Source organism: Jaculus jaculus, chromosome 4 (assembly GCF_020740685.1).
Source record: "Jaculus jaculus isolate mJacJac1 chromosome 4, mJacJac1.mat.Y.cur, whole genome shotgun sequence".
Lineage (NCBI taxonomy): Eukaryota > Metazoa > Chordata > Mammalia > Rodentia > Dipodidae > Jaculus > Jaculus jaculus.
The window spans coordinates 159,106,491-159,131,884 of NC_059105.1; the positions used below are offsets into that span (position 1 = coordinate 159,106,491).

The window sequence follows — 25,394 nt, forward strand, 5'->3', positions numbered from 1 at the left end:
GCCTCCAGCCACTGCAAACGAACTCCAGATTTGTGTGCCCCCTTGTGCATCTGGCTAATGTGGGTCCTGGGGAATTGAACCTGGGTCCTTTGGCTTTGCAGGCAAATACCATAACCGATAAGCCATCCCTCCAGCCCATCTTTCAAAAATTTTTATGTATTTATTTTGAGAGAGAAAGAGGCAGAGAGAGAGAGAGAGAGAGAGAGAGAGAGAGAGAGAGAGAAGATGCACGCCACGGCTTCTAGCCACTGCAAACGAACTCCAGACACATGCGCCCCTTTATGCATCTACCTTACGTGGGTACTAGGGAATCAAACCTGGGTCCCTAGCTTAACTGCTAAGCCATCTCTCCAGCCCAGAAGCAGTTGCACGCTCCCTCCATTGATTCACTATGGATTAAATCCATGGACGTAGGACCTAGGGGTATATAGGAACCCACAGGTTTAGGATGTGAGGGGAAAGCTGTGGACTAGGAGACAGTAGTGATGTGAGATACGACATTTGCTGAGAACCCAGCCCAAGACACGTGGCTGAGAGCAGCCGGGGCCACTCAGCGAGGGTCTTGAAGCTTTGAAGGCCAGCAATCCACCAGATGGAGAGATGTCAAGTTTTCCTTTAGACATTCTGCACCTGGGCCACAGGGGAAAACCCAGACTGAGGGGTCCTGTAAGCTAGCAGGTCTGGAGTACTAGAACTCAAGAGGCTAAACCCAGGCTTCCCAGAGCTACATTCTGCAAAGCGATGGGCACAGAAAAGGTCGCCAGAGGACAGATTTTCACCAGAGGAGGAAGGCACAGTACCAGGCTGGTATTCTGGGCACCGAGAGGGGAGCCCCCTCCCTTCCTAGTGAGTGCCAGGGACAGATACAGGGCAGCTGGGTGTGGAAAGGGAGTTTGTCCGTTTCGACCAAGCGCTCTGAAATTTGGACGTCTGTTCTCTGCAGCAACCCAGCGGTCTGACGTCATCGCCTCCCCCCCACCCCCCAACATCACAGACAGAGCCACGGAGGCTCAAGGCTTAAATAGCTGGCCCAACAACTCCCGGGCATTTTGTAAGAAGCAGCACAAAACCTGACCTACCAACCTATCGCCACGATGGGTCGCCAACTCGGTTTCTGCACCCACCTGGCAAAGCTGAGAGACCCCAGCGAGGTGGTGGGTAATGGCAAGGCCTAGAAGAGGAACCGGTGGAGTTCTGCTGAGCCAGGGAGCAGCTCGGCTGTTCTAAGGGAGGATGTCAATTAGCAGGCAGCAGGGGACAGACGCCGATGACTCACCCCACGTCACTGACAGCCCCGAAGAGGCAGATCTGAGGGTGGAAAATGCCAAAGGCCACACATCTATGACCTGGTCTGACTTTCTATGTGACATCATCAGGTTGGACACCTCCCAAGATCTGTCAACAGGAGGAAAAGTTCTGACCCTAGCCACAGCCAGGCAGCCAAAAAGGGCTCAAAGGCGACAAAGACAAAGAAGGGGGAGGAAGGAGGTTCTTGGCTGACTCGCTGGATTTCAGTGGTAGGGAGTGTGAGCTTTTTTTTTATAATTAAAAAAAATTTTTTTTCTTACTTTTCTTTATTTGAGAGCAACAGAGAGAGAGAGAGAGAGAGAGAGAGAATGGGCATGCCAGGGCCTCCAGCCACTGCAAACGAACTCCAGACGCGTGCGCCCCCTTGTGCATCTGGCTTACGTGGGGTCCTGGGGAATCGAGCCTCGAACCGGCGTCCTTAGGCTTCACAGACAAACGCCTAACCGCTAAGCCATCTCTCCAGCCCGAGTGTGAGCTTTTGATTCCCAGGGAACAGAGCCTGTCTGCCAGCCCCGCTGCACTGTGCGTGAAGACAGGAATCAGTCAGCACCTCTGGTCACCAGGCCCTCCTGCCCTAGCTTCTGGGGAGCTGCACTGCGCCATGAGCTGCCCCCCACCCACCAACTTCAGCAGTCAGAGTCCTCCTTCCCTCCTTTACATGGCTGGGGAAGGGATGGAACTGTGAGAAAAAAAAAAGTGCTTTCCTAAGAAACTAAGAGGAATGTGAACAAAACTCAAGCAAAATACATACAAGCAAGGAAACGGTTCATGTAGTGCACACGCCTGGGCACAGGTCACTCACTCTCGGCCTTCGCTGGGCTGCTTAGGTTCACAGGCAAGCTTCCTTACTTCTTTATAAGGTCACTGGGGGACTAAGAAAGCGACACTCTTTTCCTCTCTAAACTAGGGCCCAGGCAGGAGAAACAGGTTCTCTGAACACTTCTCTGAACACAAGGATCTTTAGATTCACCCTGGTGTGAGCGCGGGACCAAGGGCAAGGTCCTGTTCTACAAACCTCTTTCCCGCCGTCTCTGCCTTGTCCTAATAACTAATGCTCTGTATTATTGTTTTGTAAAGTGGATTAATTTTTGTTTATTTATTTGAGACAGAGAGAGAGAGAGAGAGAATGGGTGCACCAGGGCCTCCAGCCACTGCAAACGAATCCCAGATGCATGTGCCACCTTGTGCATCTGGCTTACATGGGTCCTGGGGAATTGTGTCTTGAACCTAGGTCCTTAGGCTTCACAGGCAAGTGCTTAACTGCTAAGCCATCTTTCCAACCCTCCATTATTTTTTTTTTAATTTTTATTTATTTATCCATTTGGAGAGACAGAGAGAGAGAGAATGGGCATGCCAGGGCATCCAGCCACTGCAAACGAACTCCAGACACATGTGGCCCCTTGTGCGTCGATCTGGCTTACGTTGGGTGCTGGGGAACTGAACCTGGGTCTTTAGGCTTCGCAGGCAAACACCTTAACCGCTAAGCCATCCGTCCAGCCCCCTGGATTCTTTTAGAAGGAAGGACCATGACTTTGCATAAATATGGAGCCTAAAATAAAATGTACTCAGGAGTCATAAGCTACACACCCTCAACTGCCGCCCACAGACTGAGTACCTACTATGCATAGGGCCCTGTGCTATAGAAAAAGGCTTGACCCAACACAGCTCCTGTTCTCAGGAAGCCCACAGACATTACACCTGTCAAGTGATGAACAAAATGACGACACTAAAGTGAGGAGGGACACGGCAGAGGCGAGCATTGAGGCAGAGAGGCCCTGGAGGGTTGAGTTGGGCTAAGAATTTTAGGTCCGTGAGGGGCACGAGACAGGGGAGCTGGCAGGGATCATCTGAATTCTGATTTGAGGCCTGAACTACTTATTTCACAGTCCTGCAGAGTTTGGAAGTCAAGCTGAGCAGCTTTTGAAGTGTACAAGGGCACAGGCAGGAAGAACACCATGGGTGATTAAGTCTTTTCTCCAGGCTAAACAATCTTAAAATATGTATCTATTGAGGGCCCCCCCCCAAAATGTGCAGTGACATTTCCTCCCCCGCAGTGACGTATATGTGCCCCAAGGCCAAATATCTTCAGGCAAGCTACTAAAAATTTATTACTGAGAAACAAGGAGGACCCTGGTATTATTCCAGAATGAGGTCAAGAGAGAAAGCGTGGCTTCTTGCTGGTCCAACTTGCAGCTGGATAATGGGGCTGGCTCCGTGTCTAGGTGCTACCACTTAACTTTTTAAGTTGACTTTAAGCTAATCACCGCTTAATTTGACCTGTGAAAATCACAATGCAGGTTCAAGACCTCAGATCGCCCAGGCCCTGGGCCAGTCCCACTGGGATGGCTCCTCCAAGAACCTTCTGTCAATGGTGTGGGGATCTATCTGTGCTTCTGAGCAGCCAGCAGATGTCTTTCTGTTCCACCAACACACGGCAAAATCTTTCTGCTACTTATGGTCAGGGCAAACATGAGGAAACATGGGCTGGAGAGATGGCTTAGCGGTTAAGCGCTTGCCTGTGAAGCCTAAGGACCCCGGTTCGAGGCTCGGTTCCCCAGGTCCCACGTTAGCCAGATGCACAAGGGGGCACACATGTCTGGAGTTCGTTTGCAGAGGCTGGAAGCCCTGGCGTGCCCATTCTCTCTCTCTTCCTCTATCTCTTTCTCTCTGTGTCTGTCACTCTCAAATAAATAAATAAAAATAAAATAAAAGAATTTAAAAAAAAACATGAGGAAACATATGTACAAAAGGATTCAAGGTAAGGATCTCGAGGAGATATTTACACAGCCATATTCATCAGCAGTGCTTTTCACCAAAGCAAAGAGCTAAAGCAACTCGTGTTCATTGGCAGATGAATTCATTTTTTAAAAAATGCAATACACATGCATTCAAATACTACTCAGCTTTTAAAGAAGAAATTGTCTCTTATACACCACAATATGATAGGACCTTTATGTTAAACAAAATAAGCCAGTTACAAAAAGACAAATATTGTATATGAGTCTACTATAATGAGGGAACCTAACATCAAAACCATAGAAACAGAAAACAAAAAGGCATTTATCAAGGATAAGGATGGGGAGTGAAGGGGAAAATACAAGAGTTCAGTTTTCTTTCTTTTTTAAAAAATTTTTTCATTTATTTGGGCTGGAGAGATGGCTTAGTGGTGAGAGCAGTTACCTGCAAAGCCAAAGGATCCAGGTTCAATTCCCCAGTACCCACATAAGCCAGCTTATGCATGGCACATGCATCTGGAGTTCGTTTGCAGTGGCTAGAGGCCCTGGCTTGCCCATTCTCTCTCTCTCTCTCTCTCTCTGTGTCAAATAAAGAAATAAATTAAACATTTAAAAAAATATTTAATGAATTTATTTGACAGAGAGAGAAAGAGGCAGAAATAGAGAGAGCACGCTAGGGCTTCTAGCCACTGCAAATGAACTCCAGATGCATACATCACCTTGCGCATCTGGCTTTATGTGGGTACTGGGGAACTGAACCTGGGTCCTTTGGCTTTGCTTGCAAGTTCTTTAACCACTAAGCCATCTCTCCAGCGCAAGGGTTCAGTGTTCTAAGATAAAGAAAAGGATCTGGAGAGGTTTCCCACAATGTGAACACATTTAGCACTATGCAGCAGTGCACTGGAAAAAAATGGTTGAGATGGTCAGTGTAAGAACGTGCGTGCTTGCCACGGCTTAAAGGGGACAAAATAACCTGGCAGAGAGGAAAAACAGCGGGCAGCATGAAAGAAATGCAGACGGCAGAGAGGCCTCAGTGGTGACCTCAGCCCCGGCTCCCTGGGCTAAGCCGCCGGCCTCCCCTCCTCTGCTTGCTCTGCCTTTTCCAAAGCACCGCTGCCTTCACCACGTCGCTTCTTCCTTCTGTGCCCCTAAACGCAGGCACCCCTGGAACATACCTGTCTTCTCTCTGCCTACCCCTCCCTTCTCCGGGATCCCCTCCACTCTTGATTTTTTTTTTTTTTTTTTTTGGTTTTTCGAGGTAGGGTCTCACTCTGGTCCAGGCTGACCTGGAATTAACTCTGTAGTCTCAGGGTGGCCTTGAACTCATGGCGATCCTCCTACCTCTGCCTCCCGAGTGCTGGGATTAAAGGCGTGCGCCACCACGCCCGGCTTCCACTCTTGATTTTGCAGCTCCGCATCTGGCTTTGCCTTTTGTTTGTTTTTTTGTTTGTTTGTTGCTGCTTCTCACCTCTTTCTGCCCCCCCTCCTCCGCCCCCCAGGAACACAGTCAGGGGAGCTGGGGCAAGGGTTTGTTTTCAGTGGGTCTGATCCTGTTGCCAATGTACCTCTACTGCACCCCAGGTGCCACCAACCCTTCACTCATCCTTGCCACTCCCCAGCGGTCCTCTTGTCCCCTGGCACTCAGCCCCTTCAACTGCTGGCGCCTGCCTGCTGCGTTCTTGAGCCCTGGCCTTGCGCTAACACCCCATATGCGGCCCGCTGGGTTATTCACTCTGTCATCACTGGTCTTGAATAGGTGCCCGGGTGCCCCTGCTCCAACCATTCTGTGCCGTTAATTCTGACCCTCGACAGAGAACGGGTCTCGGGGACCACACAGGCGGCGGGGCCTGGGGACCCTCATTGGTTCAGCCCCTGCCCTCCCCTCCCCCCAGCCCATCCTGCTCCCAAGTCACCCAGCCCTGGCGGCTGCCATCGCCTTACTTACAAAGTGGCCTCGAAGTTGGGTGGCAGCCTTCTGAAAATGTGGCATTATCCTCTTGCACATGCTACACCCTGTCATAGGAAGGAGAAAAAATAATAATAATAAACCAGGTTACGATGATACAAGCCTTGCGAGGTGCCTGGTCCTCCCTCTCTCTAGGCCAGCCTCCACCCGCAAATCTCTCTCCTCCTTGGGAAGCACCGGGCCGCCCCAAGCCCAGGAATCCAGAAAGAATAGGAAGCAGTGGTCTGGCCCCCAAACAACTTCCAGGGTAAAGATGGAACAAAACAGGACAGAGCTGCCCCTAGTCCCTCCATGGACGTCCAATGTGACACAAACAAAGGACGGCAAAGCCCATGGCCTTCCAGAGGCGTTAACCAGCTTGGCAGCAATTCAGAGACGCAGCAGGTCACGGGGTGCATGAACAGCTCAAAGCCCTCCCCCATACCCAGTCAGGAATGGAAAATGAACTGGAGTCAAATAACATGGAGAAGAAAAATGTAGGGCTATAAATACAATGACTGTTGAGATTTTCATGCCTCTTTTCTTTTGCATTAACAAGCGTAATTAAGCGTTGACTGGAGGCGGGCCGAGTGTCAAAGACGCTGGCTTTTACAGGTGGCCAGGACTCAGGACTTTGGCACTAATCTCCGCTCTGTCTGCTGATGACCTTGGCCAACTTAGCTCCTCTCTGGGCTGTCTGTCCTTCCGGCACATGAGGAAGGAGGCAGAACACCTCACTCTACCAGGTCTGCAATCAGGAGCATCCTATGAGGGCTTTAGCTCAGCCTCTCTGGGGTTTGCGTGGTCCACGTGGCCACAGTCCTCTCTTGAGGTGGTGACATTCCCAAAAGCCTTCGAGAACTCAGGGACAGGCTAGCCAGACTCCAATCACCCAGTTCTACTTCAGAGTGACTTTGACTTAAAACCACTGCGTTGCCGGGCGTGGTGGCGCACACCTTTAATCCCAGCGCTCGGGAGGCAGAGGTAGGAGGATCGCCATGAGTTCAAGGCCACCCTGAGACAACATAGTGAGTTCCAGGTCAGCCTCAGCTGGAGTGAGACCCTATGTCGAAAAACAAAACAAAGTAAAACAAACAACAACAACAACAAAAACCCCCACAAAACACTGTGTCATCACTGGTCTTGGACAGGTTGCCTGTCAGACCAAGCCACAGGCTGGGCACTGACCCCACTGGCCCTGAGACCCAGTTTGCAGCCACCAGGAATTCTGGTGGCTGTCACCATTTCTGACAGACCCTGTACTGCCACACAAGCTTCAAGAGGTGCGTCTGAAGGCCACGGGAGCAGCAGCTGTCTGGAACCACACGTCAGGTTGCGTCTCAAGTCAAAGCAGGGACGTGGCTCTTTGTGATGTGATGACAACATTACGGCAGGCCATGAGCATGTAATGCGGGTCAGGGGGACCTCTTGATCTCTGAAGGCCAGCAGAAGCATGAAGGTAAATCGGGGGGGGGGGGACCTCCCCAGTGCCAAGTCTACTGGGCAAGATGCAGATGTAGGATATTTTGACTTGGAACACCACTAATGTCCCATGGCCCCTTCCCCAGCATTTCTTCCTTTCTATTTATTTATTTATTTATTTATTTAGTGTTTTCGAGGTAGGGTCTCACTCTAGCTCAGGCTGACCTGGAATTCACTATGGAGTCTCAGGGTGGCCTCGAACTCACAGCGATCCTCCTACCTCTGCCTCCCGAGTGCTGGGATTAAAGGCACGTGCACCACCACAACCCGCTCCTTCCCTGACATTTCTGACAGGCAGACAGACAGACAGACACGGACGCACACATTCGTGCTACGGCATATGAACCCTGGGTTTCAGCTTAGATGCAATACTGCACTGTGAATGTCACCTCTCTTAAGAGATACCATTAGTGGCACCCCCCCCAGAAAAAGAGGGAACGTAACATGTTCCCAAAGTGGAGAATTCCCAGAGGAGAAGGGAAACAGGACAATGTTCCCTTGGAAGTGCGTGGGTCGATGCCCACGACAGGAAAAACAGTACAAAGGAAGCTCGGCTTAGGGAACGAGACTCTCATCTGCACCTGCCCTTGACCTTGCCGGCCGCGGGTTCTGAGCAGGTAATGGAGGCCGAGCGAGCCAGTGTCCCTGCCTGTGAAACGCGGGCGGCACCTGGGTTCCAGGTGCTGTGCACAGCCATCAGGTGGGTGGGTGGCCAGAGCCTGACCCCAACCATGGGACACTCAAGTGTCGGAGCAGTGTCTCAGCTCCAGACGAGGCTGAGAATTTAACCATGCTAAGAAAAGCATCGACACCCAGAAACAAAGGGCACAGGGCGGGGTCCACCTCTCTTCTCTCTTCTTCTCTCTTCTCTTCTTCGTCAAGTTCTCCATCGGGAGTTTCACTGACCCCCTGACCTCGCGGGGGTGGCCGCTCTTCCAGTCCCACCCATCGGTAGCCCCGGGCAACAGTATCCTCCCTGGTCTCCAAACAGATAAGCCAGCTGTGCCCAGGGGCTAAAGGCAGAGTTCTAGGCAGAGGGAGGAGGAACAGAAAGCCACCGGCTGGCCAAGCCAGTTTCCAATTAAACTCTACCAAAACCAGAAGGGGTGTCACTGCTTCCTATCGGAGCTGATCTTTCAGGGGACTCAACCCCTGCAGGCAGGGGAAGAGGGGCAGACTAATTATCATTCTCAAAGCCCCAAAGTCAGCGCAGCCTTTTTTTTTTTATTTTCTCATTAATCCAGACAACAAACATTGACTCAGTAAGCAGCAGGGCCTGGGGACCCAGATGCCTTGTCAAAACTAAAGGCTCCCACTGCGTCTGGGTTCATTCACCCACATGTAATCAGAAGATAAGAGTTTCAACAGGTTGCCAGGTTAGCAAAGTACTGTGTAGCAGGAATAAGCTGAATGAAGAGGCCATGGAGGCTGGGTCAGATTCGTATAGTAAGAGTACAGATTTGTTTCATTAAACACATACACACACGTAACGAAAAGAATCTGGGGGGCTGGGGAGATGGAAGCCTAAGGACCCTTTGTTCAACTCTTCAGATCCCACATAAGCCAGACACACAAAAGGTGAGGCAAGCGCAAGGTCGCACAAGCCCACTAGGTGGCGCAAGTGTCTGGAGTTCAACTGCAGTGGCTGAGGCCCTGGCAGGCCAACACACTCACTCTTTCTCACTCCAAACAAACAAACAAACAAACAAACAAGAGCCGGGCGTGGTGGTGCACGCCTTTAATCCCAGCACTCAAGAGGCAGAGGTAGGAGGATCACTGTGAGTTCGAGGCCACCATGAGACTACATAAGTGAATTCCAGGTCAGCCTGGGCTAGAGTGAGACCCTACCTTGAAAAAAAAAAGATCTGGGGGTCAGGAGAGATGGCTTAGTGGTTAAGGCTCGCAAAGCCTAAGGATCCATGCTCCACTCTCCAGATCCCACTGAAGCCAGACATATAAGGTGATACAAAGCACTCAAGGTTACACGCACACAAGGTGGTGCCCATGTCTAGAGTTCGATTCCAGTGGCTGGAGGCCCTGCCGTGCCAATTCTCTCTCTCACTCTCACTCTCGCATAAAAATAAAGGCCAGTTTGTTGGGCTTGCCTCAAAAAAAAAAAAAAGTCTGGGATCCCCGGGTCCTCAAAGGCCAGCCAATGTGACCCTCTGCAGTAAGTTAACTTAGCAATTTAAGTTTTTTTTTTTCTTCCTCTCCTACCACTAATATACCCTATGACACCTACAAGGCTCCTAACTTTCCTAGCCCCAGCTTTCTATTATTAAAGATCATCTCTGGGCTGGAGAAGGATATCTTAGCGGTTAAGGCACTTGCCTGAGAAGCCTAAGGACCCAGGTTCGATTCCCCAGGACCCACGCAAGCCAGATGCACAAGGTGGCGCACGCATCTGGAGTTCGTTTGCAGTGGCTGGAGGCCCTGGCGCGCCCATTCTCTCTTATCTCTCTCGTTCTCTCTGCCTCTTTCTCTCTCTCAAATAAATAAATAAAAATTAAAAGTAAGATTAAAGATAATCTTTGCTGTGGTAAGTAAGTGGCACAGGCCCTCTGCCAGGCAGCCTGGGAGAGTGGGTGGTACAGATGGCACAAACACCAGGCGCTGAGTGACTGCTCTTTTAAAAATGATTGCTGTCGCCACAAGGAACCCTGCACGGCTGTACTGTGGTCCTTCCTTGTGAAACTTCACTGCCTACTGACACGGTTCCCATTTCACGGTTGCATTTCACCAGTGTGTAGAATCCTTGGAGGGTTCTGAGAGAAACCAAAAGAGGTCTGCTGGTCCAGGGGCCCAGGAAGCAGGGTCATTTCTGAAGCAGCTGACAACAACGGGGTTCATAGGCTCTGTTGTGGTTTGATTCAGGTGTCCCCCATAAATTTAGGTGTTGTGAATGCTAGCTCCCCAGCTGATAGATATTTGGGAATTAATGCCTCCTGGAGGGAGTGTGTTGTTGGGGGCAGGCTTATGGGCTTTAAAGCCAGTTTCCCCTTGCCAGTGTTTGGCACACCCTCCTGTTGCTGTGGTCCATCTTCTGTTGGCCAGGGGGTGATGTCCACCCTCTGCTCATGCCATCGTTTTCCCCTGCCATCGTGGAGCTTCCCCTCGAGCCTGTAAGCCAAATAAACCTCTTTTTCCCAGAAGCTGCTCTTGGTTGGGTGATTTCTACCAGCAATGCGAACCGGACTGCAACAGGCTCCTCAGAGGAGACAAACAAATAAGCATTGATATAGGAGAATGAGAGTCAGCTAGAACCTCCTCTCTCAGGTAGGCAGACCACTGGAACCCAGAAGGTTCTGGGAGGAGGTTGCTGTCACAGTGAATACGCTATAGACCAGATGATGCAGGGCCACCAGAATCCCAGAGGGGCATCTCGCCAGGGGCTCATCAGCATCACTGTAGTAAAGGGAAAGGCTTCTGCAAAAGGAACTTCCAAGGAAGGGGTTTCAAGAGTCAACAGAAGCCTGATGTCATAGCCTGTGACCCCTCAACTCCCCCGCCCCGCCAAATGTCACAGCTCAGGCGTGGCCCCACAGTGACTACCTGAGACTGTCTCCATCACAACTACTTAATCTGCAAGGAGAGTTCAAGGGCGGCCATGGACACTGTGTCAATGGATAGACATGGCCGTGTACCAATAAAACTTTATTTACAAAAATGGTGGCGTGCCATGGGTCTTCATCGTCTGCTGATGTGTATTAGAGGCTCGTGGAAGGGCAGGCGTGACCCATAGTTTTCCAATAACACGAAATGGAAAATACTGTGCACTCCACAGGGTAGAGCGAGGCAAAGGATGGTTTTGTGAAACTGAGTTTCGGCTCATTCATGTGTAATTTACATGTACACACAGTAGCTGGATGCAATATAAAATGTTCTGAATTACGTGAAATGCAGTCAAAAGCCAATCGTTCTCTTGACCATGCGGAAACTAAACCCCAGAGAGGTGAGACGCTTGGCCAAGCTCGGCCAGCTTGCTGGTGGCACAGATGGAATTGGAACCTGGGTCTTCTGGCTCAGTGACCCTTCTACAATTCCCTTCAGTCTCTAGCCTCATACAGCTATGGGGTCCAAACCCCTGGGCCCCATTTTCCTCGGTCCTGGTGCCCTGGTCCTCCTGGATGATACCAGCAGAGAAGCTAGTGTCTGCAGAGGCAGGAGAGGCGTGCCCGAGGGCTGGTGGCAGCTGCAACTCCACAGAGGGCACAAGATGGTGGGCACACGGTCTGTGGGCCCACAGGACAGAGGCATCTGTGAGCAGGCTGAGTTAACTGGACAGGACACACTGTGGTGTCCCAGGTAAAAATGGACCAAAAAAAGCTGATTTTTTTTGTTTGTTTGTTTTGTTTTCTAGCTCCGACAGAGGAGAACAGCAGGAAGACGGGAGCCGGACAGAGAGGCCGAAAGGAAGACAAAGAGACGTGATGTGGACAGAGCAACGGACAGAGAGATCGGGACAGGTTCCCAGCTGGTTCCTGGGAACCCTGGCTGCCAACCACCCATGGAGATGGAATGGACCTCGAGCCAAAGGGGCACGTTTACTCACAGGGGGCATAAAACATCATGAGCAGTGGCTTGTCTTCTTTCTTCAGGAGCCTTCTGAAGTCCTGAGGCATAGAGAGAGAGAGAGAGACAATAACGGCTGGTCACACACACATGTGGTCACAGGATGAGAACCCCGACTTCTCTTGCACAGAATGCGCAATGGCAAGAGGTGCAGGAGCAAGCACTTCTGATTTCTGAGCTGCTTGGTTCTAGAATCTGCACCTTATAGAGGAGGAAACTGGGGGCCGGGGTGGCGGGGGGCAGCTTACAAAGGACTTTCCCAAGGACACCTGGGTGAGGTTAAGTGGTCAGGATCAGCTCCTGGCTTTTACTTTCAGCTCTGCTGCTGCTGCTGCAAAAGCCACCTCTTCCTGTAGCGTTTGGAGTGACTTCCCTGGGGTGTGGCTTTCTACTTCCACGCCTATCCCTGTTGGATCCTGCACTTGCCTGCAAAGCCAAAGGTCCTCAGTTTGATTCCCCAGGACCCACGTAAGCCAGATGCACAAGGGGGCGCAGGCCTCTGGAGTTTGTTCGCAGTGGCTGGAGGCCCTGGCGCACCCATTCTATCTCTCTCTCTTTCTCTCTCTCTGCCTCTTTCCCTCTCTTAAATAAATAAATGAATAAATAAAAGAAATAGGAGGTGAGCCCACCCTTGCCAAATTCTTCTTTGGCGTTGGCCCTCCCATCATGATCAGGGTCCCCAAGACCACTGCGTCCACAAGGGCATTAAGGGCAAGGCCTGTGCCACGCTCCAGGACATGACAAGTGGATCATCTGTATCTGTAAAGCACTTGGATCAAAGCCTGGCACGTTATGAGGTAATACAAATCGATTTGTTAAGCAAACACGGGAGGGTAAGAGACTGGCTGCCACAGAGCTAATGTCAAGGCTGACGTGTGAACAAGGGCGGAGACAGGATGCGCAAGGCCAGACCACTGAGGGCCACGGAGCAGATTCTGATTAAAATAAGCTCCTCCGACCAAGCTTCCTCAGGAGAAAATTACAGGGTTTTGTCTTCTGAATAAGGAAAATAAGAGAAGCATTCAAAATGTAGTTTCCTGACAGCAAGAAGCATTAGGCAGGTAAGTGATAGCGGTATCCCACACAATGGGCTACTATTGCAGCATTAAATGGAAGCAAGGAATCGTTCATGTCACAAGAAGGCGTGCACATGACACGAAAGGGGGAAAGCTACCAAACACCACATAAAACGTAATGACATTATTCTGTGACTGAAAATATTTATGTATGTACTATGTTAAAAGCTAGGAAGGCTCCAGAAATATCAGCAGTGGGCATCTCTCTCAAGGAAGACACAGTGTGATCTGTGGTTCTCTCTTATGCTTAAGCTGTGTCTGCTGGAAATTCAACAATGAATGAGTATTACTTTGACACGGTTAGATTTAAAAAAAACAAACAAACAAGATTTCAATTTTGTGGGTCTCTAAAACACTCGATAATAAAACAAGAAAAGTTTACTCTCATTTATGTAACTAAAGGGTTTAGGCACTCAATTTTAAAACATAACAGTAACCAAATGCCAACGTAAGTAACAACCAAAGAGAGGCGCTTTTAGAAACCACATATTTAGACCGGGGTATACAGGCCATTAGTCGAATGCTTGCCTAGTACGCATAAGGTTTTGGGCTTGAGCCTCAACAGTGCAAAAAAAAATCAATCAATCAATAAAAAATCATGGTGTTAGCCGGACGTGGTGGCGCACGCCTTTAATCCCAGCACTCGGGAGGCAGAGGTAGGAGGATTGCAGGGAGATTGAGGACACCCTGAGACCCATAGTGAATTCCAGGTCAGCCTGGGCTAGAGTGAAACCCTACCTCAAAAAACAAAAAAAAAAAAAGAAAAGAAAAGAAAAGAAAAAATCATGGTGTTTACAAATAAGATGCTGAGTCTGCAAGCCAAAGAATCCAGGATGAATGGTAAAGAATTTAAAGGTAAATTGCCCACCCCCACCATGACTGACCCATGCTCTCAAGGCTTCATGGTGAACTCCATGGTGAACGCCAGCAATCCCACCAAGGAGGGTGCTCAGTGGAGTGGGGGCAGGGAGGAGGGAAGTGATGGTATTAATTTATATAAGTTAGGTTTCAGGATCAGTAACAAGGGAGGTGTCAGTCCCAAGCTAGACAGTTAATTGAGTTGACATCTTTTCAGAAATATTGCTTGGCTTCAAAGTAAATTTTATTTTATTTTGTTTTTTCAAAGTAGGCTCTCACTCGAGCTCAGGCTGACCTGAAGTTCACTATGTAGGCTCAGGGTGGCCTCAAACTCACAGTGATCCTCCTACCTCTGCCTCCCGAGAGCTGGGACCTGAGCTGTGTGTGGGGGCGGGGGCGGGGGAGGAGTGCCAGGACGTCTTGCCACTGCAAATGAACTCCAGATTCCTGTGCTACTTTTTTTTTTTTTTGCACCTGGCTTACATGGGCAGCTTTGGAATCGAACTCCGGGGCTGGCAGGCTTTGCAAGCAAACCCGTTTAACCACTGAGCCAATTTCCCTGTCCCACAGAAGTTTCCTTGTGTAAGACTCTGGCAGCTTTTGAGAAAGGTTTGGTTCTAACAGTCTTTGTCAGTAGTTCTTGTTATGAAGCATATGTACACATGGTCTGCCATAACCTCACAGCCGTGTTTGCTTAGGGCTTAATGCACATGACTTCATTTTCATTCAGACAACTTGCACAAAGACATCTGACCCTAGCAGGGGATGAGACACAAACACTTGAAGATTATCTTCTGGGCGGGGACTGGAGAGATGGCTTAGCAACTAAGGCACTTGCCTGCCAAGCCTAAGGACCCAGGTTCAATTCTCCAGTACCCACGTAAGCCAGATGCACAAGTTGGCATATGCATCCGGAGTTCTTGTGCAGTAGTTGGGAGGCCCTGGTATGCCCATTCTCTCTCTCTCTCTCTCTCCCTTCCTCCCTCTCTCACTCTCCCTCTTTCAAACAAATAAATAAAGTAAATCACTGAGAATATGTCTTTTGGGATGTCTGGTGACAAAACCCAGTAAGTAAAAGGGCTGGAGAGATGGCTTAGCAGGTAAGGCATTTGTCTGCCAAGCCTAACAACCCAAGTATGATTCTCCAGTTCCCATGTAAAGCCAAATGCACAAAGTGTCGCACGCATCTGCAGTTCGCTTGCAGCGGCTAGAGGCCCTGGCATGCCTAGTCTCTCTTATCTCTCTCTGCTTGCAAACAAATAAAAAATAAAATAAATATATATTTAAAAAAAAAACAACAGTAAAAGATCTAAGAAGGAAAGGTTTCACGGAGCCTGTAGAAATTTGTGAAGATCACAGCGTCACAGTGGGATTATGGACGGGGTGAAGAAAACACTTCTGCTTAATAGCCCCACCGTTAGAGAGGAACAATTGGAGGAAGTGCAGGACGTGCCACTGGGGGGAGGGAGGTGCCAGGCAACTGCTTTCTAAAGGATTTTATCACCACAGGAGCAACAATCAGTTTGGGCTCTTTTTCTGCCCATGGCTCCCCTCTTCCCCCTCCACCACTCAGTTCTCGATACCCATGCCACCCTCCTCCTTTTGTATTCCTCCACCACCCCCAATACCTCGTGCTTCTGAGAAAGACTTTCCCTTCTTAGGTGAACATGCTGGCACTGCCTACTACAGAGACTGGGAACACCCAGCCCTGGACAATCGACATTCCCGGCGGCCCACGCCGATCACACGCATTCCTACCTCCAGCAAGTGAAACAGACCTCATTTCCTTTTGGGTTAATAAGCATTAAAAGCAGGGTCACTGATTTTAAAAGGAAGCAGAGAGGAGGCAGAGATGATAGAAATTATGCTTCATTTCATCAAGGTTTGAATAAGCATGCAAAAAATAAAAAAATTAAAAAAAACGTACTGCTGGCCTTAGACCATGTGGAATCTGAGAGAGCTTAACCACCCCTGTGTGAAGTCACAATTATATAAACAGAACATGAACCAGCTAGGGCTGAGCACACACACAGGCCCATTCAGGTCAATGGAGCAAGCTGTGGATGGATGGGCAGGCTGCTCAGTTTTGCTTAAACATCCGAAGGACTAATGAAGACTATAAATCAAATTCACCCTTCTATCCTCCCTGGCCAAACTCTTGACACCTGAAGCTTAAGAGTCTGCTAAAGAATTTGTTCAAGGGCTGAAGGGATGGCTTAGCGGTTAAGGCACTTGCCTGCAAAGCCAAAGGACTTAGGTTCGATTCCCCAGGACCCATGTAAAGCCGGATGCACAGGGCGGTGCGTGTGTCTGGAGTTCATTCATTTATAGTGGCTGGGGGCCCTGGCACGCTCATGCGCTCTATCTGCCCCCTCTTCTCAAATAAGTAAATACATTAATTATTTTTTTTAAAAAAAGAACTGTTTGAATGAACTTACAAAATGACAAAAGAAAAAAAAAAGTGAAGTCACTCCCACCAGTACCTCCATTTCATAGCAACAGGAAGACGTTTAAATCGACTCTGACAAGGACAATCTAAACATGTTAAAACACATTAAATAAGGCAGTGAAGAATGAAGAACAATTGTTCTCAGGCTGTCACCTGTGATCTCCTGTTGGTCACATGTTGGAGCTGGAAAGGACCATCCTCTAGTAGGGTCCCGGGTGGTTTCTGTGTTTGGGAGACCCAGATACCAGGGAAGTCACTTGGGCCCATCAGAACTGATAGGAGATACATTACCTTTTCACTGTCAATATGAACAACATCTTTGGCTCCAGGATCTTCCTCCCACAGCGGGGGCCCTTTAGGGTCCTTCAGAAAGGCAACTATGGACTGAGGGGGGAGAAAGAAAAAAAAAAAAAAAACAAATAAAAAAGGTGGTTAGCCAAGAAAAGGGAGAGGCGGACCAAGAACCTGTTCTGTTTTTGTGCCTGGACATCGAGGTCCGCAAATGCCAGTCATGAGGCTACATTGGAGGGTGTAGCAGACAGCTTCAGGTTCGCTGAGATGAACTTCCAGACCAGGCACAGTTATGGAGGAAGGGATTTATTGAAGCTTACAGATCCAGGGGACGTTCCATAATGGCAGAAGAAGCTGGCCTGCCTTCACAGGTCCAAGCAGAGAGAGAGAAGCACAAGCCTAAAAGCCAAAAGCCACAGCACACTTCAGGAACTCCAGCTAGACACACTTTGCATATCTTTAGATTGAAATCTGAAACCCATCACCGAAACTTAAGATCCACCCAGTGACATTGCCACCAGCCAGGTAGCCAGAAGATGCAAACTACAAACAAACAGCTGGATATATTGGGGGCCATCTATTCTATTCAAACTACCACAGCTGGTGAGCTATGTCTGGTCTACAGATCCCATCACTACATGACCCCCAAAAGCACTCCCCCACACCAGGCCTTTCCAGTCACATGACTCCACTGGGCAGCTTATGTGGACACCCACGCCACAGACACAAACACCATCTTCCTAGATCAAGTTAGGTTAAGACAATTAGCCGACTTCTCTAAACTGAGACACAGTAGTGATTCTGCTCAATCTCTCTACAGGATGATCCACAGGATCAAGGCACCCAATGTTTCACAATGCACAACACCCCCAAAGCCATTCAACTGTCCACCTCCTAAGCAGATGATCATACAGCTTGTTGCCTGTTGGGGACTTCATGACCTACGCTGGTCTAGAGTGGGTCAGAGCCCTGCCCAATCTCCGGTCTTCACTCTCTTGGGGAGAGAACACAATCCCACTGACCTCTATCTATCCTTTTTCTCTAGGAAATGATGCTCCAGTGTGTGGCAACCAGCCACACCCCCATCCCATCCTCCCCAGAGGGGAGCTGCTAGCCTCTGCATCAACTCTTGGATCCCTCCACGGCCCCAATTTAATGAAGCGAGATGCTGTTACTTCTTTATTTTTTTTCTGAGGTAGGGCCCAGGCTGACCTGGAATTCACTATGGAGTCTCAGGGTGGCCTCGAACTCATGGCGATCCTCCTACCTCTGCCTCCCGAGTGCTGGGATTAAAGACGTGTGCCACCATGCCCGGCTCATTGCTGTTACTTCTATCAACTTTGGTCAACCTCCAGTTGAGAGACCAAAAAGAAATAACACGTAACTAATTAAACAATGACACTGCCATTGTAGGACAAAGCATTGTGAACAAAGGAGGATCCCGGGCTCGGCTCAGATAAGGAACTAACTGATTAAAGTGCCGACCTTTGCTTCTGTAACTCATGCTCACTTGCTCTACAGGACATTCCAGAAATACTTAGCTGTGGGGGCCTCTGGCCCCTTGCAAAAGGTAGGATCTACAAGCAGTCTGCTGACCAGAGATGAGCAACTAGAAATGTTCCTGCGCGCGCCTTCTTGGAACCAATCATTTTAAAAGATGCTATGTGATGTAACCCCTTTTCCCCCTTCCCACTCTTTTCCTTTATAAACCTCTACTTTTAGAAGGTTGGGGCTCTCTCCCACTCCTGCTGCATCGGTCTGTGTGGATAGAGACCCTGCTTAAGCTTGACATTAAAAGAAACCTGTTGCTTTTACATTCGAGTGTCTTGGCTTCTGTGGCGGCCCTCTAGGTGACTCCTGGGTGACTGGGGGTCTTGGCTCCTGGTCAGGGGTCTTGGCACAACACAGTGAGCACATGAACTTGTGTGTGTGTGTGTGTGTGTGTGTGTGTGTAATACCCCTTTAGTGAGGTCATGCATTCAAGCACATCCACTGGTTGCACACACAGAGGCCTTTGGTGAGGTTTATCATTCCTGGAATCTTCTGTCGAAGGAGATGGGAGATAACTTGGTTCATATTTGTCACAGTGACAGAGGTGCCATCCACCTGCCTGCCATTCCGGAAATACCTGTAGTAGGGGTTCTCAATCTAGGGGACACAATGGACTCCAGGAATCTACAAGTCCTAGACTCACAGGGAACTGACCGCCTTGCTGGACGCCCCACGCACTATGTGGGGGCAGAAGGTCTCCACTCCACAGACCTGTCCATGGGATCCTGAACCCACGGCAGGCGCTGCTCTGGCAGGAGGTGGGGGACCCGGTCCTCATATCTAGCATGGGCTGGGCTTCAGGGTTCACACAACCTCCTTATCCTCATCTCGACACAGGGCCAAGGAAAAAAAGACAGAATGGCTGGAAAACAGAGACAACTGGGGACAGCCATGCCAAAACTTGTTGTTCAGGTGGGAATTTTTCTCCCTGTGCTGACGTTAAATAATCACACCCATGGTTTCTCTCTAAGCTATCTAATGGAGCAAGACCCTGGGTGAAAATGTCTGCCGAGCCGGGCGTGGTGGCGCGCGCCTTTAATCCCAGCACTCGGGAGGCAGAGGTAGGAGGATCGCTGTGAGTTCGAGGCCACCCTGAGACTCCATAGTGAATTCCAGGACAGCCAGAGCTAGAGTGAGACCCTACCTTGAAAAACAAAAAGAAAGAAAGAAAGAAAAAGTCTGCAGAGACTAGCATCTGAGGTCACCGTCAGCCATCCTATCCAGGGATCCACAAAGCCACAGAAACGCCCTGGCAGCCGGACTCAGCCTCCAGGACATCTTTCTGGCTCTGGGCATAGTTCAGTGCTACAGCCTTGGGAGGAGATGAGCACAGGGTTCCCAAAATCCTTCACAAATTATGTTAAGGGCTTTGGAGGACGAAGACTGACAAACAGAGGCTGGGTACGTGGGAAGTTTTCTTCGAGCTTCCTGACATCTGCAAACAGGGAGATGTAGTAAGCCCCAATTCTCCAGCCTCTGACTTTTAAGAGGTCACAGCACTGTTCCTGGGGCGGGGCCCTGCCCGACCCTGCAGGATGACAAGCAAGAACGGCCAGAACATGAGCCTGGCCCAGACTGGCCTTCCACCTCGCCACGCAGCTCCTGCGCTGCTCTGCAGACAGGGTCCCAGGAACGCTCTGAACGGAAAAGCTAAGCAGCGAAAAGTAGCTTTGATCCCAGCTGCTCAGGCAGAAATTGGGCGGTAATATCAGACAGTCATGATAAATGTAATACCACCTTCCCCCTGCCCTAGAGAGGTCATGGGACTCTGCCCTGGTCTCTCTTGGCCCAAGTTTTGCAGATCCTGGAAATGTGGCTGTACACTTGGAAACCAAAGGCTGGCCCTATACAAGGCTCGGCCTACTTCTTAGCTCACTGATGCGGGGGGGGGGGGGGGGCTGCTCCCCATCAGACGCTCATGGCAAGCCAGGCCCTTGGGTTTCTTGCTACTTCTCCCATACAGAGTTCTGAGCAGCTATGACTCCTGTCCCATGAGCCCAGGATGGAACAAACACAAACCCAGCCTTTCTTTTAATCAGTGTCTGGTCCCCTAAGTAAATCTTTTTTTTTTTTTTGTTTTGTTTTGTTTTGTTTTTTCGAGGTAGGGTCTCACTCTGGTCCAGACTGACCTGGAATTCACTATGTAGTCTCAGGGTGGCCTCGAACTTGTGGTGATCCTCCTACCTCTGCCTCCCAAGTGCTGGGATTAAAGGCGTGCGCCACCACACCTGGCTCTAAGTAAAGCTTTTTAAAAAATATATATTTAATTTATTTATTTGAGAGAGAGAGAAAGGTAGAGAGGAGATAAGAGAGAGAATGAGCGCACCAGGGCCTCCAGCTGCTGCAAATGAACTCCAGACGCATGTGCCACTTTGTGCATCTGGCTTACGTGGGTCCTGGGGAATCGAACCTGAGTCCTTTGGCTTTGCAGGCAAATGCCTTAACCGCTAAGCCATCCCTCCAGCCCTATATTTATGCTTTTCCTCTGCTTATAGACTGGACTGTAACAGAGTCATCTCAGTGACATCCACATCGCATCTGAAATAAGCCATATCAGCTCGAGGGTGCCCATCTACTCATGTCCTCTACCGCAGGCTAACCAAGGCACAAAGTGTCCCCTTTGGCCTATGGGTGGCCCCCACTATAAAGGAGATGGCTTAGAAGCCACAGAGAAGGAGGCCCAGATCTGTGGAGGGGAAGGGTGAGATGTCATCTGCCTTGCCGGCCAACTCTTGGACATCTGCCAAGTTACCTACAAGGATTGGCTGTCCCTTGTGTTAACCGTACAAACTTTTCCAGATCTTCTGCTGACATCGGAGCTAACAACAAGGACCCTCAGGTGGCCGGGAAGAGCCACTGTATAATGTGCCCTTCCGCTTCTCAGAGAAAACCTGCCAGGCTTTGGGGTATCCAGCCAGGCTCCACCCCCTGCTGAGAACCAGGGAGGCAAATGTACCTTAAAAGTCACAGCTCGGTCATATTCCATATGAAATGCACCATCCCTGTGAAGTGAGGAGAAAAAGGTATTAACTTTAAGAATGGCTATGAAGATACACACGTTGGGTTTCCTGGAACATGGTAGTAACATTCAGCTATTGAGCACAGTTTAAGGGTTTTTTTTTTTTTTTAAAAATAAGTAAATAACTATAAACACAGAAAAAAAAAAAATCATCCTGCAATAAAAGTAATCTAAATCTTGCTGTTCCCTGAGAATATCAACGAGAGCTTTCAACACTCACTCAGAAATTGGAAATGTTCACAAGTACTTACTGGTAATGGAATAATTCAACCTTTTTGTCCTTTGGGCTGAGGTCGACTTTCATCTTCTTGCACAATTTTCTACTCTCTGCGTCACTGAAAGACAGAATTGTCAGGAACCATTTGTTACCCAGAGTCCTCACATAGGTGTTGACAGAAAAAAATCTACTGGTGGCCTAAAAAGATGGGCCAGGTCACCTGGAGTTCGCTGGGCTCTAAGAATCCTTACAACGGGCTGGGAGGGTTCAGAGAGCGACAAGCAGGTAGAATCGATGTGCCACTCCTTGTAAATGGCCTCGTGGATGGATCCACGAAGAGCAAGTACCAAGAAGCGGAGGGAGTGGAGGCCTCACTGAGAAAGAAATACAAATGCACAGGTGCGGTGGCGCACGCCTTTAATCCCAGCACTCGGGGAGGCAGAGGTAGGAGGATCGCCGTGAGTTCGAGGCCACCCTGAGACTCCATAGTGAATTCCAGGTCAGCCTGGGCTAGAGTGAGACCCTACTTCAAAAAAAAAAAGGGAAATACAAATGCAGAGTGAGGTCCAGAACTTGAGGCTAACCCCTGAGCAACACACAGAAGAAGGGGGCAGTGAGGGAAGGAGAAAGACAGCCAGCAAGAGATCCCAGTATGAGCTGCCGACTGGAGTGACAACTTGCTCATGTCCTGTACCTCACACTAACCTAGGCACAGTGTGTCCCTTTGGCCTCTTCCAAAGCTTAAAATAGTCTGGCCCTAATAGACAGTATTTCAGAGCCAGGAAGGCAAGGTATAAGTAAGTCTTTTGTTTTTAAATTTTTATTTATTTATTTATTGAGAAAGAAACACACACATACAGAGAGAGAGAGAGAGAGAGAGAGAGAGAGAGAGAGAGAGAGAGAGAGAGAGAGAGAAGGAGGGAGGGAGGGAGAGCGCGAGAGCCACTGCAAACGAACTACAGACACATCTGCCACCATGTGCATCTGGCTTACGCGGGTTCTGAGGAACTGAACCTGGGACCTTAGGCTTTGCAGGCAAGCACCTTAAAACCGCTAAGCCATGCCTCCAGGCCTGGGACTTGTGCGTTAACAAGGCTCTCAGATGATCCTGATGCATGCTGGAGTGTGGGGACTGCCTTGTAAGAGCATCTTCCTACACAGGCCAACTCTTCCTTTCTCCTCCCGGCCTCTCTCCCTCACTGAGCACCTGGCTCTGCCATCCCCTCTCTAAATCCCTCAGCAGCCAGCCGCAGGCTGTATCACTCCACGCGCCTGTACGTACGTATCGTCTCTGGGTCTGAATGGACTCGGTGAGAATGTTTTGGCCATCTGGAAGCCACTCAATGACTGACCACACGGCAGTGGCAGCCTCCAGGGGCAACTTGGATGGCAGCCTACCTCTCATGCCCTCTCGCCCCTGTTTATGCCCCTCGATTCCATCCTTAGCCACCAGTTCCACACAGCTGGGCGGGAGCCCAGAACAGATGGACTCATTAGACCCGCTCAGCTCAGTTCTAAAAGCAACGCCATCAATGGGCCAGCAAACCTGTGGGCTTCGCTGCAAGTGCAATAATGGCATTTCCAAGTCAAGAAACAAGTCTCTAGAAAGGGGAGAGGGAATCACCCTGCCCCACCTCATCAGGGCCCCTTGCTTTCCTCCTCCTATTGTACCAGCTGTTTGGTCACCTCGGCGGCCACTAAAGCTTTTGGCAACAGAACTGAGAACATCGGGAACTCAAGGATCTAAAACAAAAAGTGGGGGTGGGGTGGGCGGAGGGCTGGAGAGATGGCTTAGCGGTTAAGGCGCTTGCCTGTGAAGCCTCAGGACCCAGGTTTGATTCCCCTGAGGCCTCCCCAAAGTACTGCCCATCCTGCCAGAACCCAGGCCATGACAAAAGTCGTAGAGCTCCAAGCTCAGGTCTCCTGGGGGCTGGTGCTCCAAAACTAACCAACGTGGGTGGTGGGAACGGAGCGCAGAGGTGCCCAATCCGTCCCTCAGCTTGGCCCTACGGTCCAGGCTGGCTCGCGGCCAGTGGTCCTCACTCCAGTGAAGCTATCCGTCCATCTCTGATCGAGGTTCCTTGTGGCAGACGACAGAACCCTCTCAGTGAGGTTTCATGGCACTGCCCGAGGGGTCTCTCCTCTCCTCCCACATACTCTCTGTCAGGGGAACGGGACAAAAGGCGGCTTCCTATGACAGCACACTCCCCTCCCTTACCTTGCTGTGTTATTTCCAGAGCACTAGTGACATCTGACTGCTTGTCGCTGACTGTCCTGGGTCAGAAATACTTGCTCCCTGGGGGGGGGGGGGGGGAGGCTTGTTTCTGTTCACAGCTGTCCCCTCGGCATCACCAGAGCATATAGTAGGCACTTGTGGTGGCTTGATTCAGGTGTCCCCTATAAACTTAGGTGTTCTGAATGCTAGGTTCCCAGCTGATGGAGATTTGGGAATTAATGCCTCCTGGAGGCAGTGTATTATTGGGGGCGGGCTTATGCGTGTGACAGCCAGTGTCCCCTTGCTAGTGATGGGCACGCTCTCTTGTTACTATGACCCACCTTATGTTGGCCAGGGGGTGATGTCCACCCTCTGCTCATGTTGTCATTTTCCCTGCCATCATGGAACGTCCCCCTGCAGTCTGTAAGCCAAAATAAACCTCTTTCTTCCCCGCACAAGCTGCTCTTGGCTGGGTGATTTCTATCAGCAACGCAAACCTGACTGCAACGGCATCCATCAAGAAACGGACTGGAGGGCTGGAGAGATGGCTTAGCGGTTACGGGCTTGCCTGTGAAGCCTAAGGACCCCGGTTCGAGGCTCGCTTCCCCAGGTCCCACGTTAGCCAGATGCACAAGGGGGCGCACGCGTCTGGAGTTCGTTTGCAGTGGCTGGAGGCCCTGGAGCGCCCATTCTCTCTCTCTCTCTCTGTCAACTAACTAAATAAAAAAATGAACAAAAAAGAATTTAAAAAAAAAAACGGACTGGAGGATGAACAAATGGAATATGAGAGACACTACGTTCGAGCCGCAGGAGCGAGGCCTGTGCCTTCGGGCCTCCTGGGCTCCAGGAACCCTGCCAGGTGACAATTCCTGATGGGGCCCCCTCAGCTCTGCTCCCCCTATGATCTTGTCTCTTACAGGGTGCACGTGAGCCAGCGCTAATTGTGCAGCGCCGACAATATTAAGTCGCAAGAGTTCAAGACGGGGAGAAAATTACCCACGCTCGGAACTTGAAAGGATCTGGGCTGATAGATTAAGGACAATTAATTGGCACACTGTCTCCCCTCCCTCCCCCAGCCAAGGTGGAAGCTCTAGGGAGAAGGGGAGGGGAGACAGAGGCAATGAGCAGGGAAATTGACTAGCAGGGAAATTGATGACAAGGCCAGCGGTCCCAGAGTGCCACACCTTCCCCTGGCCTGCAAGAGCCGGCCTCCAGTCTATAGGGAGGCATCAAGGACATCACTATGCCACACTGGCCTTCCCCGCATCCCTTGGCTGTCCGCCTTCTACGGAGGCCTGCGCACTGTCTCCTGGCCACCCTGGCTTACGCTGGGGTTGCACGTGATGGTACCAGGCAAGAATAAGGTACTGTGTTGATTCAATCTTCATGTGCAGCCAATAATCACCCAGGAGACTAGTGACTTAAAAACTCCAGACAGACAGACAAAGTGGTGAGAGGTGGGGTGAGACCAAGAAGAAAATCAGCAAGGAGACTGAAACTAAGAGCATAGCTCTCTCCGAAGTCATAGCCTGACTACAGAAGCTTCCCCGACAGCCAGCTCACGCGACAGCCTCTAGATTTAGCTCCGACACCAACCAGCTGTGACCTTCACTGAAGCCCTTGATTCCCCTAAGCTATAAAACGCACTTGACCAGTGACTAGAGGGGCTGATCCCC

At 50.1% G+C, this 25,394-nt stretch overlaps 1 protein-coding gene across 1 annotated transcript in view; it reads right to left on the bottom strand.

The window, feature by feature from the left end:
* Pdia5 (protein disulfide isomerase family A member 5) overlaps positions 1 to 25,394 on the bottom strand; it is a 130,461-nt gene that overhangs the window by 55,640 nt on the left and 49,427 nt on the right. Inside the window, exons 4-8 of the mRNA XM_045147458.1 lie at positions 21,538 to 21,621; positions 21,224 to 21,269; positions 16,717 to 16,809; positions 12,023 to 12,083; positions 5,989 to 6,056 (exon numbers count right to left, since the gene is read on the bottom strand). Of these exons, the coding sequence (XP_045003393.1) occupies positions 5,989 to 6,056; positions 12,023 to 12,083; positions 16,717 to 16,809; positions 21,224 to 21,269; positions 21,538 to 21,621 (352 nt within the window). The remainder of the gene's footprint in view (positions 1 to 5,988; positions 6,057 to 12,022; positions 12,084 to 16,716; positions 16,810 to 21,223; positions 21,270 to 21,537; positions 21,622 to 25,394) is intronic.